This window comes from Electrona antarctica, assembly GCF_951216825.1.
Source record: "Electrona antarctica genome assembly, chromosome: 4".
In the NCBI taxonomy this organism is placed as follows: Eukaryota; Metazoa; Chordata; class Actinopteri; order Myctophiformes; family Myctophidae; genus Electrona; species Electrona antarctica.
In genome coordinates, this window is record NC_136809.1 from 19138586 (window position 1) to 19157355 (window position 18770).

Here is an 18770-nt window from a genome sequence, read left to right on the forward strand (position 1 = left end):
AGGTATGCTACGCTAGCCTGGCATTAAAACCACACTGCAGGTATGCTACGCTAGCCTGGCATTAGCCACACTGAGAACGTGGATTTGTGTGAGTGAACCCATGTTATCAGTCTGGCTAATCTTTTTTTATATTATTGTAAAGGATGTTTTAAAAAAAATGCATAATTTTTCTGTAATAGAACTTTTATTTGTATTGTTTACTTTATTTGGAAAATGCTGTGTACAATCATTTTTCACATCCCTTGTGTACAAAAAAAGCTTTTTGGGGTCCCTGGAAGAGACCAAGTGTCTGTTTTGGGTCTGGAGCTAAAAGCTCTGCTACCATCCCTCTGCTCTGTCCCTGTCTAATCCCTCCACCCTCCCTCTGTTCTGTCCCTGTCTAATCCCTCCACCCTCCCTCTGCTCTGTCCCTGTCTAATCCCTCTACCCTCCCTCTGCTCTGTCCCTGTCTAATCCCTCCACCCTCCCTCTGTTCTGTCCCTGTCTAATCCCTCCACCCTTCCTCTGCTCTGTCCCTGTCTAATCCCTCCACCCTCCCTCTGCTCTGTCCCTGTCTAATCCCTCCACCCTCCCTCTGCTCTGTCCCTGTCTAATCCCTCCACCCTCCCTCTGCTCTGTCCCTGTCTAATCCCTCCACCCTCCCTCTGCTCTGTCCCTGTCTAATCCCTCCACCCTCCCTCTGCTCTGTCCCTGTCTAATCCATCCACCCTTCCTCTGCTCTGTCCCTGTCTAATCCCTCCACCCTCCCTCTGCTCTGTCCCTGTCTAATCCCTCCACCCTTCCTCTGCTCTGTCTAATCCCTCCACCCTTCCTCTGCTCTGTCCCTGTGTAATCCCTCCACCCTTCCTCTGCTCTGTCTAATCCCTCCACCCTTCCTCTGCTCTGTCTAATCCCTCCACCCTTCCTCTGCTCTGTCCCTGTCTAATCCCTCCACCCTTCCTCTGCTCTGTCCCTGTCTAATCCCTCCACCCTTCCTCTGCTCTATCCCTGTCTAATCCCTCCAACCTTCCTCTCAGATGGACGGGCTGACCACAGAGCTGGCTACTGAGAGGAGTGCTGCCCAGAAAAGTGAGAATGCACGGCAACAGATGGAACGCCAGAACAAGGTCTGTACTATATAATATATGATATTGAGTTAAATTCGATAATACATAGTCAAAAGTCAAAACAGTCGATTGATTGATCATTAAAATAAACATGCTCTGAAAATGCATGTGGCCCATCCACCGAGTGGTTAGAATGGTGGGAGAATGCTTTGGAAATGTTGCCGCGTGGGCCGCGCGAGGAAATGCGGTTAAAAAATAAGTGCGAATAAAATGCATAAATTCTCTTAACGCTATATTTTACCGGTAATTAATAAGTAAATTGTTTGAACTTGCCAAACTGACTTGGCAAATTGTAGGATCTGAACTCCAAGCTGTGTGATCTGGAAGCGGCGGTGAAGTCCAAGTTTAAGGTGTCCATCACGGCTCTGGAGGCCAAGATTCTACAGCTGGAAGAACAACTGGAGCAGGAAGCAAAGTAAGTCTCTAGTGTAGAGTGTCTAGAGTAAAAGCATATTCTGCTTTCTGTTGTGTTGACACATCCAACCAGAGGTCATCTCTGAAGCAGCAGCTGTTCTCTTATGCCCTCCTGGGATTTGCCCTGTCTGAAGCCATGGGTCTATTCTGTTTGCTAAGTTATCAATTACAGATGTGACTACATATTTTAATTCTTGTGCAACTTACAGGATGATAAAGTGTGACTGCCAGTGCTTATGTGCACTTATATAAAGTGTTAAAAAAGGAAAAGGTTTTAGTTTGCTGAGTAAACATGTTTTAAATAATAATTTGTCACCTCAACGTTATGTTCTTAAAGCGGCACTGTCTATGTAACCTTTTTATGAATAAAATGTAATCTTGTCCAATCTGTGTGGTAATGTTAATACAATATAATACAATTGGTTGTATTTTGTCTCCCTGAACTTCTATTGAGACATTTAGAATGTGTCAAAGGTCGTGTCTCACCTAGACACAGGATCTGACACGAATGTTGACCTGAAAGTCAAGATTCAATGTATCCTCAGGCAGGCTCTATAGCTCAGTGGTAAAAAGAAATGTCAGCACTTACGCAGGAAACCCGGTTCAAATCTGGGGTAAAAGAGGAAAGTCACATAGTGCAGCTTTAATTAATGAAAATAAATGGTAGCAGTAAATGTGGCTGGACAGCTGGATATATCAGTGGTGAAAAGATGCAAGCAACCTTTTGCATCATCTTCTAATCCGATTAGAAGATGGCAAGTAATGCAGAATATAGCCTATGCTGCATATATTATGACATATTCAGGTTCATATATGTGGATAAAAAGGAAATATATGTCTCTATATAGCTTATGCAATTTATATTTCCATGTGGGGGGTGCATCAGCTAGGTCGGGAGGTAACAGGGGGTGCATGGCCAAAAAGGTTTGGGAACCGCTGCTCTAGGGAGAGAGCAGCAGCCAATAAGATTGTCTGTATCCTCTTCCAATCCTCTAGGGAGAGAGCAGCAGCCAATAAGATTGTATGTATCATCTTCTAATCCTCTAGGGAGAGAGCAGCAGCCAATAAGATTGTATGTATCCTCTTCCAATCCTCTAGGGAGAGAGCAGCAGCCAATAAGATTGTATGTATCATCTTATAATCCTCTAGGGAGAGAGCAGCAGCCAATAAGATTGTGCGCCGCACGGAGAAGAAACTGAAGGAGGTGATGATGCAGGTGGAGGACGAGCGTCGCCATGCCGACCAGTTCAAGGAGCAGGTGAGGACATCCACTCTCAGCCGTTAGAGCACTGGTTCTCAAAATGGGGTCCGGGGGGTCCTTGAGGGAGTTCCAGGGGGTCCACAGCTACAGTATATGGATAGTTATGAACCAAATGGTCTGTAACTCTGAGAGTGTACAAATGGAACCCCATTTTGTTCCATTTGTACACTTTCAGGGTTAAATTAATAAAGCAATAAGCCACAAGAGGTCTCCGGTTACCAGGTATTTTATAATGGCTGAGAGGCGTAGTGAGACACGACACGTAGCGGAGTGTCTCCGACCCTTTCAGCCATTATAAAATACCCGGTAAGCTGGGACTTTGGGTGGCTTATTGCTTTTCTAAAACGGTTACAAACATATAGCAAAACTATTCCTAATTCACAAAAGTAGCTACACTTTGCGCCCACCAGAGCGAGCCACACTTCCTTGTTTTTGTCCTAGGTTTTTACTCAGACAGGGGAATAGGAGGTGCTTGATGTTTTTACGAGGCTGCCCGGAGCCACACATTCACAGTCATATGAGCGCGGGCGGTGCTTAGACGCCCGCACGGCCAGTGTTTGTAAGGCAATCAAGTGCTCCCCTTCCCCAGTTCAGCTACAGAGCTGCGGGATCAATGTAACGCAGCTGGGAATTATATGAATGATTGAAGGTGTGGATTATCGTGAGATTTACCATGGCAACCAGCCAATCAGAATCAAGTATTGGGACTAAGCATTTTAGAACATTGATTTTACAATATGAATTGGGCTCCCAAAGATAGAAATGTCATTAAATGGGGGTCCTTGAAATGGCATTGGCCTAATGCAGGTCAAACTGGGTGTCCTTGAAATGAAAAAGGTTGAGAATCACTGGGTGTGGGCTAATAAGTGTCAATTTGGGGGTCCTTCCTTGACATGAAAAGGTTTGAAAACCTCACCCGGCCACTGGTGCCAGATTACAATTTCGCACACATTTTGCTGCTACTCCTATGGATTTTGTCCAAAACTCACACAAACCGGTACACATGATCTCTGGGGTCATGTGATCAAGATGTATGTGTTCGATGTTTCAGATCCCATTCCAAGTGGCTACAGTATGACTGCTTTCCAAAGTTTGCGGAAACCCAGCCTGGCAGAGACCTGTACTCGGAGGAGCACACTTTTTTAGTTGGTTCTCAAATATTTTAATTTCAAGGACCCCCAAATTTCATATACTGTAAGCTATCGTACATTTTTATTGTTCTTGTTTTTCCACAAATCAATGCTATTGAACACCCTTTACATCTGTGTGTGTTGGAGTTAGCTGGAGTTAGCTGGTTTCTGGCCAACAGCAGATATACATTTTCCCCATAAGAGAAGATTTGTAAGTTCTTCTTCTACTACTTCTTCTTCTTTTTCCTATTCAAAGAAGAAAATAGCCGCTATACAAGCTCACAACACATCACATTGTAGACAAGCTATTTACGAACAGCTGAAGTATACAATCGGGTTAATTACTTTTTCCTGCTTGCGTCGCTGTATGTCAGGAATCAGGATGGGGTTTAAACCAGTGAGTATGTCTACAGTGCAGTATTGATACTTTTACTTAAGTGAAAAATGTGAGTACATTTTCCAACACTCGTTTAAACTCACTTCACTCCTCACTGCGCCTCCCCTCAGATGGAGAAGGCCAACTCTCTAACCCTGACTCTCATTCTCCTCCCCCTGTGCCTCCCCTCAGATGGAGAAGGCCAACTCTCTAACCCTGACTCTCATTCTCCTCCCCCTGTGCCTCCCCTCAGATGGAGAAGGCCAACTCTCTAACCCTGACTCTCATTCTCCTCCCCCTGTGCCTCCCCTCAGATGGAGAAGGCCAACTCTCTAACCCTGACTCTCATTCTCCTCCCCCTGTGCCTCCCCTCAGATGGAGAAGGCCAACTCTCTAACCCTGACTCTCATTCTCCTCCCCCTGTGCCTCCCCTCAGATGGAGAAGGCCAACTCTCTAACCCTGACTCTCATTCTCCTCCCCCTGTGCCTCCCCTCAGATGGAGAAGGCCAACTCTCTAACCCTGACTCTCATTCTCCTCCCCCTGTGCCTCCCCTCAGATGGAGAAGGCCAACTCTCTAACCCTGACTCTCATTCTCCTCCCCCTGTGCCTCCCCTCAGATGGAGAAGGCCAACTCTCTAACCCTGACTCTCATTCTCCTCCCCCTGTGCCTCCCCTCAGATGGAGAAGGCCAACTCTCTAACCCTGACTCTCATTCTCCTCCCCCTGTGCCTCCCCTCAGATGGAGAAGGCCAACTCTCTAACCCTGACTCTCATTCTCCTCCCCCTGCGCCTCCCCTCAGATGGAGAAGGCCAACTCTCGCATGAAACAGCTGAAGCGTCAGCTGGAGGAGGCGGAGGAGGAGGCCACGCGGGCCAACGCCTCCCGCAGGAAACTGCAGAGAGAGCTGGACGACGCCACGGAGGCCAGCGAGGGCCTCACCCGCGAGGTCAACTCCCTCAAGAACAGACTCAGGTACCTGAGCTTCCATGTGTTCTATTCTCTACTCCACTGGTTCCCAAACAGTCGGTCGGGACCCATTTGTGGGTCGCAGACACATTTTCATGGGACCCCTTATTTTTTGTTTTCTACATTTTGCTTTAATTATTATTCAAAACCTTTAAAAAAGCCGATCTACAACCTCACAACGCGTCGCAAAGCAACATGTTGTGAGCTTGTAGATCTGCTATTTTCACTAGTTTGGGTCCCGGCCCTCCCGGGGAGACGGGCTAAAAAGATTGGGGACCACTGCTCTACTCTACCTCGACCTGAGGTATTCTATGAGGCTCCTGGAGGCCAGGCTTGAAATAAGTGAGAAAAATCAGTAGGGTTGTGTGAGTGCTATCAGTCAGTCGGCACCATGGCAATGAATATTGTGTGTGTGTGTGTGTGTGTGTGTGTGTCAGGCGCGGAGGACCTGTCAGCAACTTCTCATCCGGCCGCTCAGGACGCCGCAACCTCAACCTGGACGGCGCCTCCGTCGACCTATCAGACGACGACGCAGACAGCCGCGCCGGCGACCTCAACGACACACAAGCCTCCGTGGAGTAGACGCAACGAGTCTCTCTTCTCCATCTTCTTCCCCTCGCTTTCCCCGTTCGCTCCTCTGCCTCATGACCACCCACCTATACCTGCCAACTTAATCATCAGGGCCAATTTCCCCTAAAGAATCTCGGTGCTCAGATCATCTTTGTTTCAGTTAAAGCCACTGGGCTGAATGAGACTGTGTAGCAGAGTGGCTCACAGCCTCAGCCTGACGGCCTTAAAAGTCTAATATCTCCCCCGGAGCTACAGGGAATTCCCTTTGGCTCCGTCGTTAAGATGTTGGCTTTCAACGCGGGAGACCTGGGTTCGAATCCCGGGCGTTACAACTGCATTGTTGAGATGGCTTTGGGGGAAAACCAGGCTGGATAAGAAATAGAAGTCCGCACACTGAGACTTTTCAAAAGCTCCCAATCAAGGCTTTATTGATGAACGTTTCGACACAGTCTTCTTCTAGAAAACCGGGCTTCCCCACGCATGGCAGCGTGCAAGACTATAGGTCTCTGCCCATTTTGTTCCACACAGTCGACGCTGCCGGAGAAACCACTATCCCCTTCATAATGGGACACCTCTGCCTTAACTCTAGTCTGTTCTACTCTGTTCTGGCAAGCTGCTAGTCCTGGCAAACCTGCTCACACATCTTCTCATTGGCGTGGTTATTCTTCTCGCCCTCCGATAGGCTTTGAATTAATGTGCTCAGCTTAACGAGAAAGTATGCTTAGGTACAAAGTGCTTCTTATACGTGTGAGCGGTGCGTGTGAGTGTGTGTGTGTGTGTGTGTGTGTGTGTGTGTGTGTGTGTGTGTGTGTGTGTGTGTGTGTGTGTGTGTGTGTGTGTGTGTGTGTGTGTGTGTGTGTGTGTGTGTGTGTGTGTGTGTGTGTGTGTGTGTGTGTGTGTGTGTGTGTGTGTGTGTGTGTGTGTGGGCGTGCAATGGAGGTGGAGGTGGTTGTGAGTGTTCAGAATTTGTATGGAGGGTACGTAATGCACTTCCTAGTGGAAACGCAGGAATATGAGTAATTGTTGCTAACCTGGTTCTTGTTGTGGTTCTCCTCACAAAACGACGTGTAAAAGCCATTCCCAACCCATAGCTGCCAGGTTGTCCGCTGAATGAAACGCCCTACTTCCTCATCCTAAGACTGGTCTTTGTGGTCCAAGGGACTGACCTTCTGGACGCTTTTGTTGCATGAGTCTCTTCCTGATGTACAGACTGACGACGTTCAGTTATTATTATATTGGAACACTACAGGACACAACTAACATCTCTGGTATGGGAGAAAAGAGAATGGACTGGAAAATGTATTACTGTGAAAAACTAAATGAAAAAGCCTTCTTCAAGCTCTGTTGACCTTGCCACGAAATATTTGAGAAGAATGGCTTGCTGGGATGTTTTAGGAAAATCATAGTTCACTCTTCCTCTGTTCATCTTGCCTCAAGATATTTGAGAATAATGATGGGATGTCTATCGTTTATTTCGTGCTGTAAAATGGATTGCAGAATAGCATTTATACACAATGTACTTGTTGCTTAATGCGTTCTTTAAAAAAAAGAGAATTGCTGGATGATGCACAGAATTGCACATTGTCGATCGTTTCTCTCGTAACTGGAACCCAAAAGAATGCACTCATGGGTCATGTACAGTACAGCCTTTGCATTCCATGCTTACAGTGTGAAACTAAACGGTTGTGTGGCGGGTTCGAGTCCCGGTCACGATGACCTTTGCTGTGTGTCTTCCCTCCATCTCTCTCCCCCTTTCCTGTCAAACTACTGTAAATCGATCAATAAAGGCAAAAAGCCCAAAAGCTCTTACATTTTAATTAAAAACTTTGAGAACCACTGCACACTAAATGTAACGGAGCCTTAATTGGAGTTATTCTGTGTGCATAGAGCCCATTGACCCCTGAACACTATCTAAGAACTCAGACACTACACTGTATAATCCTGAGTGTTGATTTTAGTATATAAATGGAACCAAAATGTGTTTCCATTTGTACATTCTCTGAGTTAAATCAATGCTGAGGATTCGACTCGTATTTGAGAATCTAGATTCACAGACCACCCACAGAAACATTTACGTGTAGGTCAGTTTGGCTAACGATGTTTTCTTGAAATTCTAATTTTACCTTCATCTTCTTTGCTAGCAGTGGGATAGCAAGAGTTTTATTCTGTTGTATTGAATAGCACACAGCTTTGTACAGACCTGCTAGGCCACTGCGTTGCTTTGTAAATGTTAACATGTACCAATATCCATCTTATCAATTTGTATTGTTTCTGTATCTGGGAAACAGGATGGTTGTGGGAGAATCCTTCATCCACCTACACCTACAGTATGATGCAAAACGTGTAACTATGTTTCTTTAAAATTGCCTTAGACACTAAGAGCATAAGTGAGTGATGCAAGGACTTTGCATGAGTGAGTGATGATGCAAGGATTTCACCCTGTGGTAAATGAACATATGTATTGCATAGTTGTTAAACTTCCTCGCAAGGCGTAACAGGTAAACACAGTAAATACACTACTTGCCCCCCTCCCTTTCTTTTGTATTTTTGCTGTGCTTCTTTATATCATATCCAGTGCATACCTCTCCCATTCATAGTATCCTCCTAGGTAGAATGTTTGGGTCAAACATCAGTATTATTATTATTAATTGTTATTATTAACTACAAGAGCTTCAGAGCCCTGTGTTCTTGCCTCCTGTGCAAGAAGTATTTCCCTGAAAGTGTGTTGGCGCCAAGTTGGTATTTGTTCTAAAATGCTTTTGGGAACTAAAGTCTTGCACAGGATTTGATTTGGTTAAAAGCTTTAACACCCATGGAATAGTTTATGAATGATCTCACTGGCTGTTGACCTCCAGGCATTCAACGTCAAATATTCCCTCACTATATCATTTCTTGTATAGGCCTACCTGTATTTTTAGACCATGTCCTTTTGTTTTGTTTATGGTTTTGTTTTTTGTAAAAGAGAAATAAAGCATTATTCATTGTAGCTCTGGTGTTTCTATTTTATTTCTGGGGCATAAAGGATTTAACTCATTAAAACCGGGATAGCATCTGTGTCATTTTAGATTATAACCAGTAAGACGCCCTGAGGGTGAGAAGCAACCTCGCCTTAATGGGTGAGGTCGCCTTGGTGACGGCAGACTGCTGGGCGAGCGCTGGCGTTTGGCATGGGGGGTCAGATCAACATGGAATGAATATTGTACTGGCCATATATGGAGCGTCTTGAGTGTACAGGGTTTGATGAGGTCAGATCAACATAAGGAATGTCAGAACAGGTCAGCTCCATATATTGAGATCTAAGGGTGGCAGTGAGGGCAGTCTTGAATGTACAGGGTTTAATGAGGGCCCAGGTAGGGCCGGGCCTTTATTTTCAGGCCTGTTGAAAACTCTAGTTTTTGCCATATATGGCTTTCACCCATATGGGTAGCTCAGCTGGGTTTGAACTCACAACCTCTGGCTCACATATAGACATTATTATCATTATTATCTCAGAGAGCTACTGAGCTCTCTGAGATAAGTGAGATTCCTCAAAGTTTGTTTTCTGTTTTAGGTTGTTCTTCTGGTTGTCACTTCAAATGGGGCCTTGGGATCATGTAGCATCTTAACAGTGTTTGCAGTTCCATCACGTGTCTTTAGTGCTTTGTTATCATGGATATTAGTCAGATAAGAAAGAGGAGAAACCATGATAGAACACAGAGAGCGTGATAGCTCACAGGGTTAATCATCTGTCCACATGATCCAGACATTGTGGGTTCAAATCCCACTTTCAATTCAATTCAATTTTATTAAAGTGTCAAATCACAACAAGTTGTCTCAAGACACTTTACAACCAACAAAGATCCACCCAGAGATCCACCTGGGTGGAATCCCACTCTGCTTTATACTCTGGACCTTTACTTTAAAGAAAGAAGAAGATAAAAGCCCACGGAAATCTCACATAATCTGGAAAAGGTAGTGAAGGTGAAAGTGTTTTTTTGATCTGCCATTATACATTTCTCAAATTTGAAAGCACTATATTTCTAAAACTATGAAACATTTCAAAGATTCCTTTTCAGGCAAACATGTCCACCGTAAGATGAACCTAAATAGGTTTGAATGGGCTTTCTAGGTGTAATTATGTAGGACTAGTAGCATGTCAAAGTTTGTGCTATTGCCATTGAGAATGCATTGGGCGTTTAAGTTAAATAACTCAGAAACTACAAAACATTTCAAAGTAAAAAGTTCCAGCATGTGTCTCCACAGCTGAATTATAAAAAGTGTGAATGGAGTTTCTAGGTGAAAGTGATTTTTCGAGTGCCAATATCTGCCATTGAGCCCCATTATAAATGTCTCAAATTTGAAAGCACTATATTTCTAAAACTATGAAACATTTCAAAGATTCCATTTCAGGCAAACTGTCTGTCCACCGTAAGATGAACCTAAATAGGGTTGAATGGGGTTTCTAGGTGAAAGTATGTAGGACTAGTAGCATGCCAAAGTTTGTGCTATTGCCATTGAGAATGCATTGGGCATTTAAGTTAAATAACTCAGAAACTACAAAACATTGTACAAGTAAAAAGTTCCAGCATGTGTGCCCACAGTAAGTTGAATTATAAAAAGGGTGAATGGAGTTTCTAGGTGAAAGTGAGTGACTTCAAGGTCCTTTTCTTTACCAACTTCACCATCAATACCTTATAGCCTGACGGAGTGAGACTTCCGGGGGCTTTTATCTTCTTCTTTCTTCAAAGTAAAGTATCATAGTAAAGACCAGAGTGGGATTTGAACCCACAACATCTGGATCATGTGGACAGCCACTTAACACATTGCGCTACCTTGCACATTGTGTCCTGTCATGGTTTCTCCTCTGTATTATCTGATTAACATCCACGATAACACTTAAAAGCACTAAAGACACCTTTGATGCACAGCACCATTCAAATGCTCTGTACATGATCCCAAGGCCCCGTTTGAAAAGTGACACCAAGAAGAACAACTTACAACTTAAAATCACAGAGAGCTAGTGGCACCCTTGTTAAGATGAATTCCATGTGAGCCAGAGATTGTGAGTTCAAATCCAGCTGAGTTCCTCCTACTTTCACTCTGCAGCATGTTTTGGAGAATAACATCCAGAAGAACACTAGAAAGAGATGGAAAGCTGAGGAGATTCTCAGAGAGCATGGTGGCACTCTGTGATAAGCTGCTGTCTGAGCCACAGGTCATGGGTTCAAGTTCAGCCCATGGCCTCGGACGGCATACTATGGCATGCCGTTTTTCATCATTTTTGAGGATTTAAAAAAAAGACGAAAATCACTCGCCCATGGTCTCGGAGTGATTTTCCCATGGCCTCGGACGGCATACTATGGCATGCCGTTTTTCATAATTTTTGAGGTTTAGAAAAAAAGACGAAAATCACTCCGAGACCATGGGCTATATAGCCCATGGCCTCGGACAGCATACTATGCCATGCCATTTTTCATCATTTTTGAGGATTAGAAAGAAAACCGAAAATCACTCCGTGGGCGCCTCGGACGGCATACTATAGCATGCCATTTTTTCATCATTTTTGATGATTTGAAAAAAAGACGAAAATCACCCGAGACCATGGGCTATATAGCCCATGGCCTCGGACTGCATACTATAGCATACCGTTTTTCATCATTTTTGAGGATTTGAAAAAAAGACGAAAATCACTCAGAAACTACAAAAGTAAAAAGTTTCAGCATGTGTCTCCACAGTAAGCTGAATTTTAAAAAGTGTGAATGGAGTTTCTAGGTGAAAGTGATTTTTTGACGTGCCATAGTCTGCCATTGAGCCCCATTATAAATTTCTCAAATTTGAAAGCACTATATTTCTAAATCTATGAAACATTTCAAAGATTCCTTTTCAGGCAAACATGTCCACGTCCGTAAGATGAACCTAAATAGGTCTGAATGGGGTTTCTAGATGTAAGTATGTAGGACTAGTAGCATGCCAAAGTTTGTGCTAGAGCCATTGAGAATGCATTGGGCGTTTAAGTTAAATAACTCAGGAACTACAAAACATTTCAAAGTAAAAGGTTCCAGCATGTGTCTCCACAGTAAGCTGAATTATAAAAAGTGTGAAAGGAGTTTCTAGGTGAAAGTGACTTGTGCCAATATCTGCCATTGAGCCCCATTATACATTTCTCAAATTTGAAAGCACTATATTTCTAAATCTATGAAACATTTCAAAGATTCCTTTTCAGGTAAACATGTCCACTGTAAGATGAACCTAAATAGGTCCGAATGGGGTTTCTAGATGTAAGTATGTAGGACTAGTAGCATGCCAAAGTTTGTGCTATTGCCATTGAGAATGCATTGGGCGTTTAAGTTAAATAACTCAGGAACTACAAAACATTTCAAAGTAAAAGGTTCCAGCATGTGTCTCCACAGTAAGCTGAATTATAAAAAGTGTGAAAGGAGTTTCTAGGTGAAAGTGACTTGTGCCAATATCTGCCATTGAGCCCCATTATACATTTCTCAAATTTGAAAGCACTATATTTCTAAATCTATGAAACATTTCAAAGATTCCTTTTCAGGTAAACATGTCCACTGTAAGATGAACCTAAATAGGTCCGAATGGGGTTTCTAGATGTAAGTATGTAGGACTAGTAGCATGCCAAAGTTTGTGCTATTGCCATTGAGAATGCATTGGGCGTTTAAGTTAAATAACTCAGAAACTACAAAACATTTCAAAGTAAAAAGTTCCAGCATGTGTCTCCACAGTAAGCTGAATTATAAAAAGTGTGAATTGAGTTTCTAGGTGAAAGTGACTTTTTGACGTGCCACTATCTGCCATTGAGCCCCATTGTACATTTCTCAAATTTGAAAGCACTATATTTCTAAAACTATGAAACATTTCAAAGATTCCTTTTCGGGCAAACATGTCCACTGTAAAATGAACCTAAATAGGTCCGAATGGGGTTTCTAAATGTAAGTATGTAATGATAATGATAATGAACTTTATTTATATAGCACCTTTCAGAGCAAGGCTCCAAAGTGCTGTACAGTACAAGGTTAAAAAACAAAACAAAAACAGAAACAACATATAGCAAGTCACAATCAAGAGCAGTTTAAAAGCGAGAAACACAAAGGGAAAAAAGACAAAAATATCAAAAGTTGAAAATGTACAGTCTCCTATAGCAAGGGTAAAAAACATTCTATGTAGAGGTGAGTCTTTAAAAGTGACTTGAACACAGGCACAGATGGTGCTAGCCTTACATGCACTGGTAGAGCATTCCACAATCTGGGCGCCCGGGCGGCAAAAGCCCGATCACCTCTGGTGACTAGGTTCGTCCTAGGGACCTCAAGTAGGCCCCTCTCCGATGATCTGAGGATGCGTTCAGATCTCGGTGGGGACAGCATTTCGAAGATGTAGGTAGGGGCCAGCCCATTTAGGGCTTTATATGTAAAAAGTAGAATTTTGAAATCGCATCTGGTGCTCACAGGCAGCCAGTGCAGAGTGGCAAGTACTGGTGTAATATGGTCTCTTTTCTTAGTGTTGGTAAGCAGTCGGGCAGCAGAATTTTGGATTATTGTAGGCGGGATGTGGTTTTCTTACTAAGGCCGGAGTAGAGGGAATTGCAGTAGTCGAGGCGTGATGAAATGAGGGCATGTATGACTATCGCGAGGTCCGGAGGTGACAGGAAAGGCTTGATTTTTGCGATATTTCTTAGTTGGAAGTAGCATGATTGTACGACTGTTGTTACCTGTTTATTAAAAGTTAATTCTGAGTCAAAAATCACACTGAGATTGCGGGCTGCAGGTGTAACATTTGAGGAAAGGGAACCAAGTTGTGAGTGTAATAGAAGAGTTGAAGTAGGGGGGCCGAATAAAATTATCTCTGTTTTGGACTGGTTTAGTTGAACGAAATTCTGTGTCATCCAGGCTTTGATGTCAGAGAGACAGGCCAAAAGAGGTGACATGTTGCCGGAGCCGGGTTTTAATGTAGGACTAGTAGCATGCCAAAGTTTGTGCTATTGCCATTGAGAATGCATTGGGCGTTTAAGTTAAATAACTCAGGAACTACAAAACATTTCAAAGTAAAAAGTTCCAGCATGTGTCTCCACAGTAAGCTGAATTATAAAAAGTGTGAACGGAGTTTCTAGGTGAAAGTGACTTTTTGACGTGCCACTATCTGCCATTGAGCCCCATTGTAAATTTCTCAAATTTGAAAGCACTATATTTCTAAAACAATGAAACATTTCAAAGATTCCTTTTCAGGCAAACATGTCCACCGTAAGATGAACCTAAATAGGGTTGAATGGGGTTTCTAGGTGTAAATATGTAGGACTAGTAGCATGCCAAAGTTTGTGCTATTGCCATTGAGAATGCATTGGGCGTTTAAGTTAAATAACTCAGGAACTACAAAACATTTCAAAGTAAAAAGTTCCAGCATGTGTCTCCACAGTAAGCTGAATTATAAAAAGTATGAATGGAGTTCCTAGGTGAAAGTGCTTTTATGACGTGCCAATATCTGCCATTGAGCCCCATTGTACATTTCTCAAATTTGAAAGCACTATATTTCTAAAACTATGAAACATTTCAAAGATTCCTTTTCAGGCAAACATGTCCACCATACGATGAACCTAAATAGGTTTGAATGGGGTTTCTAGGTGTAAGTATGTAGGACTAGTAGCATGTCAAAGTTTGTGCTATTGCCATTGAGAATGCATTGGGCGTTTAAGTTAAATAACTCAGAAACTACAAAACATTTCAAAGTAAAAAGTTCCAGCATGTGTCTCTACAGTAAGCTGAATTATAAAAAGTATGAATGGAGTTCCTAGGTGAAAGTGCTTTTATGACGTGCCAATATCTGCCATTGAGCCCCATAGTACATTTCTCAAATTTGAAAGCACTATATTTCTAAAACTATGAAACATTTCAAAGATTCCTTTTCAGGCAAACATGTCCACCATACGATGAACCTAAATAGGTTTGAATGGGGTTTCTAGGTGTAAGTATGTAGGACTAGTAGCATGCCAAAGTTTGTGCTATTGCCATTGAGAATGCATTGGGCGTTTAAGTTAAATAACTCAGAAACTACAAAACATTTAAAAGTAAAAAGTTCCAGCATGTGTCTCCACAGTAAGCTGAATTATAAAAAGGGTGAATGGAGTTTCTAGGTGAAAGTGATTTTTTGACGTGCCAATATCTGCCATTGAGCCCCATTATACATTTCTCAAATTTGAAAGCACTATATTTCTAAATCTATGAAACATTTCAAAGATTCCTTTTCAGGCAAACATGTCCACCGTAAGATGAACCTAAATAGGGTTGAATGGGGTTTCTAGGTGTAAATATGTAGGACTAGTAGCATGCCAAAGTTTGTGCTATTGCCATTGAGAATGCATTGGGCGTTTAAGTTAAATAACTCAGGAACTACAAAACATTTCAAAGTAAAAAGTTCCAGCATGTGTCTCCACAGTAAGCTGAATTATAAAAAGTATGAATGGAGTTCCTAGGTGAAAGTGCTTTTATGACGTGCCAATATCTGCCATTGAGCCCCATTGTACATTTCTCAAATTTGAAAGCACTATATTTCTAAAACTATGAAACATTTCAAAGATTCCTTTTCAGGCAAACATGTCCACCATACGATGAACCTAAATAGGTTTGAATGGGGTTTCTAGGTGTAAGTATGTAGGACTAGTAGCATGTCAAAGTTTGTGCTATTGCCATTGAGAATGCATTGGGCGTTTAAGTTAAATAACTCAGAAACTACAAAACATTTAAAAGTAAAAAGTTCCAGCATGTGTCTCCACAGTAAGCTGAATTATAAAAAGGGTGAATGGAGTTTCTAGGTGAAAGTGATTTTTTGACGTGCCAATATCTGCCATTGAGCCCCATTATACATTTCTCAAATTTGAAAGCACTACATTTCTAAATCTATGAAACATTTCAAAGATTCCTTTTCAGGCAAACATGTCCACCGTAAGATGAACCTAAATAGGTCTGAATGGGGTTTCTAGATGTAAGTATGTAGGACTAGTAGCATCCCAAAGTTTGTGCTATTGCCATTGAGAATGCATTGGGCGTTTAAGTTAAATAACTCAGGAACTACAAAACATTTCAAAGTAAAAAGTTCCAGCATGTGTCTCTACAGTAAGCTGAATTATAAAAAGTATGAATGGAGTTCCTAGGTGAAAGTGCTTTTATGACGTGCCAATATCTGCCATTGAGCCCCATTGTACATTTCTCAAATTTGAAAGCACTACATTTCTAAAACTATGAAACATTTCAAAGATTCCTTTTCAGGCAAACATGTCCACCATACGATGAACCTAAATAGGTTTGAATGGGGTTTCTAGGTGTAAGTATGTAGGACTAGTAGCATGCCAAAGTTTGTGCTATTGCCATTGAGAATGCATTGGGCGTTTAAGTTAAATAACTCAGAAACTACAAAACATTTAAAAGTAAAAAGTTCCAGCATGTGTCTCCACAGTAAGCTGAATTATAAAAAGGGTGAATGGAGTTTCTAGGTGAAAGTGATTTTTTGACGTGCCAATATCTGCCATTGAGCCCCATTATACATTTCTCAAATTTGAAAGCACTATATTTCTAAATCTATGAAACATTTCAAAGATTCCTTTTCAGGCAAACATGTCCACCGTAAGATGAACCTAAAAAGGTCTGAATGGGGTTTCTAGATGTAAGTATGTAGGACTAGTAGCATCCCAAAGTTTGTGCTATTGCCATTGAGAATGCATTGGGCGTTTAAGTTAAATAACTCAGGAACTACAAAACATTTCAAAGTAAAAAGTTCCAGCATGTGTCTCTACAGTAAGCTGAATTATAAAAAGTATGAATGGAGTTCCTAGGTGAAAGTGCTTTTATGACGTGCCAATATCTGCCATTGAGCCCCATTGTACATTTCTCAAATTTGAAAGCACTACATTTCTAAAACTATGAAACATTTCAAAGATTCCTTTTCAGGCAAACATGTCCACCATACGATGAACCTAAATAGGTTTGAATGGGGTTTCTAGGTGTAAGTATGTAGGACTAGTAGCATGCCAAAGTTTGTGCTATTGCCATTGAGAATGCATTGGGCGTTTAAGTTAAATAACTCAGAAACTACAAAACATTTCAAAGTAAAAAGTTCCAGCATGTGTCTCTACAGTAAGCTGAATTATAAAAAGTATGAATGGAGTTCCTAGGTGAAAGTGCTTTTATGACGTGCCAATATCTGCCATTGAGCCCCATTGTACATTTCTCAAATTTGAAAGCACTATATTTCTAAAACTATGAAACATTTCAAAGATTCCTTTTCAGGCAAACATGTCCACCATACGATGAACCTAAATAGGTTTGAATGGGGTTTCTAGGTGTAAGTATGTAGGACTAGTAGCATGCCAAAGTTTGTGCTATTGCCATTGAGAATGCATTGGGCGTTTAAGTTAAATAACTCAGAAACTACAAAACATTTCAAAGTAAAAAGTTCCAGCATGTGTCTCTACAGTAAGCTGAATTATAAAAAGTATGAATGGAGTTCCTAGGTGAAAGTGCTTTTATGACGTGCCAATATCTGCCATTGAGCCCCATAGTACATTTCTCAAATTTGAAAGCACTATATTTCTAAAACTATGAAACATTTCAAAGATTCCTTTTCAGGCAAACATGTCCACCATACGATGAACCTAAATAGGTTTGAATGGGGTTTCTAGGTGTAAGTATGTAGGACTAGTAGCATGCCAAAGTTTGTGCTATTGCCATTGAGAATGCATTGGGCGTTTAAGTTAAATAACTCAGAAACTACAAAACATTTAAAAGTAAAAAGTTCCAGCATGTGTCTCCACAGTAAGCTGAATTATAAAAAGGTTGAATGGAGTTTCTAGGTGAAAGTGATTTTTTGACGTGCCAATATCTGCCATTGAGCCCCATTATACATTTCTCAAATTTGAAAGCACTATATTTCTAAATCTATGAAACATTTCAAAGATTCCTTTTCAGGCAAACATGTCCACCGTAAGATGAACCTAAATAGGTCTGAATGGGGTTTCTAGATGTAAGTATGTAGGACTAGTAGCATCCCAAAGTTTGTGCTATTGCCATTGAGAATGCATTGGGCGTTTAAGTTAAATAACTCAGGAACTACAAAACATTTCAAAGTAAAAAGTTCCAGCATGTGTCTCTACAGTAAGCTGAATTATAAAAAGTATGAATGGAGTTCCTAGGTGAAAGTGCTTTTATGACGTGCCAATATCTGCCATTGAGCCCCATTGTACATTTCTCAAATTTGAAAGCACTACATTTCTAAAACTATGAAACATTTCAAAGATTCCTTTTCAGGCAAACATGTCCACCATACGATGAACCTAAATAGGTTTGAATGGGGTTTCTAGGTGTAAGTATGTAGGACTAGTAGCATGCCAAAGTTTGTGCTATTGCCATTGAGAATGCATTGGGCGTTTAAGTTAAATAACTCAGAAACTACAAAACATTTCAAAGTAAAAAGTTCCAGCATGTGTCTCCACAGTAAGCTGAATTATAAAAAGGGTGAATGGAGTTTCTAGGTGAAAGTGATTTTTTGACGTGCCAATATCTGCCATTGAGCCCCATTATACATTTCTCAAATTTGAAAGCACTATATTTCTAAATCTATGAAACATTTCAAAGATTCCTTTTCAGGCAAACATGTCCACCATACGATGAACCTAAATAGGTTTGAATGGGGTTTCTAGGTGTAAGTATGTAGGACTAGTAGCATGCCAAAGTTTGTGCTATTGCCATTGAGAATGCATTGGGCGTTTAAGTTAAATAACTCAGAAACTACAAAACATTTCAAAGTAAAAAGTTCCAGCATGTGTCTCCACAGTAAGCTGAATTATAAAAAGGGTGAATGGAGTTTCTAGGTGAAAGTGATTTTTTGACGTGCCAATATCTGCCATTGAGCCCCATTATACATTTCTCAAATTTGAAAGCACTATATTTCTAAATCTATGAAAC

General features: G+C 41.6%; 1 protein-coding gene across 2 annotated transcripts in view; it reads left to right on the forward strand.

Annotated features, from left to right (window-relative positions):
• The window catches only part of LOC306921025 (myosin-10), a 104123-nt gene extending 95311 nt beyond the window's left edge, over positions 1-8812 (forward strand). For both annotated transcript variants that reach the window (XM_079498077.1, XM_079498078.1), the window contains exons 40-44: positions 1017-1106; positions 1403-1521; positions 2670-2778; positions 5090-5262; positions 5694-8812. In XM_079498077.1, the coding sequence (XP_079354203.1) occupies positions 1017-1106; positions 1403-1521; positions 2670-2778; positions 5090-5262; positions 5694-5838 (636 nt within the window). In that variant the 3' untranslated portion in view covers positions 5839-8812. The remainder of the gene's footprint in view (positions 1-1016; positions 1107-1402; positions 1522-2669; positions 2779-5089; positions 5263-5693) is intronic.
• The last annotated feature ends 9958 nt before the right edge of the window (positions 8813-18770 follow it).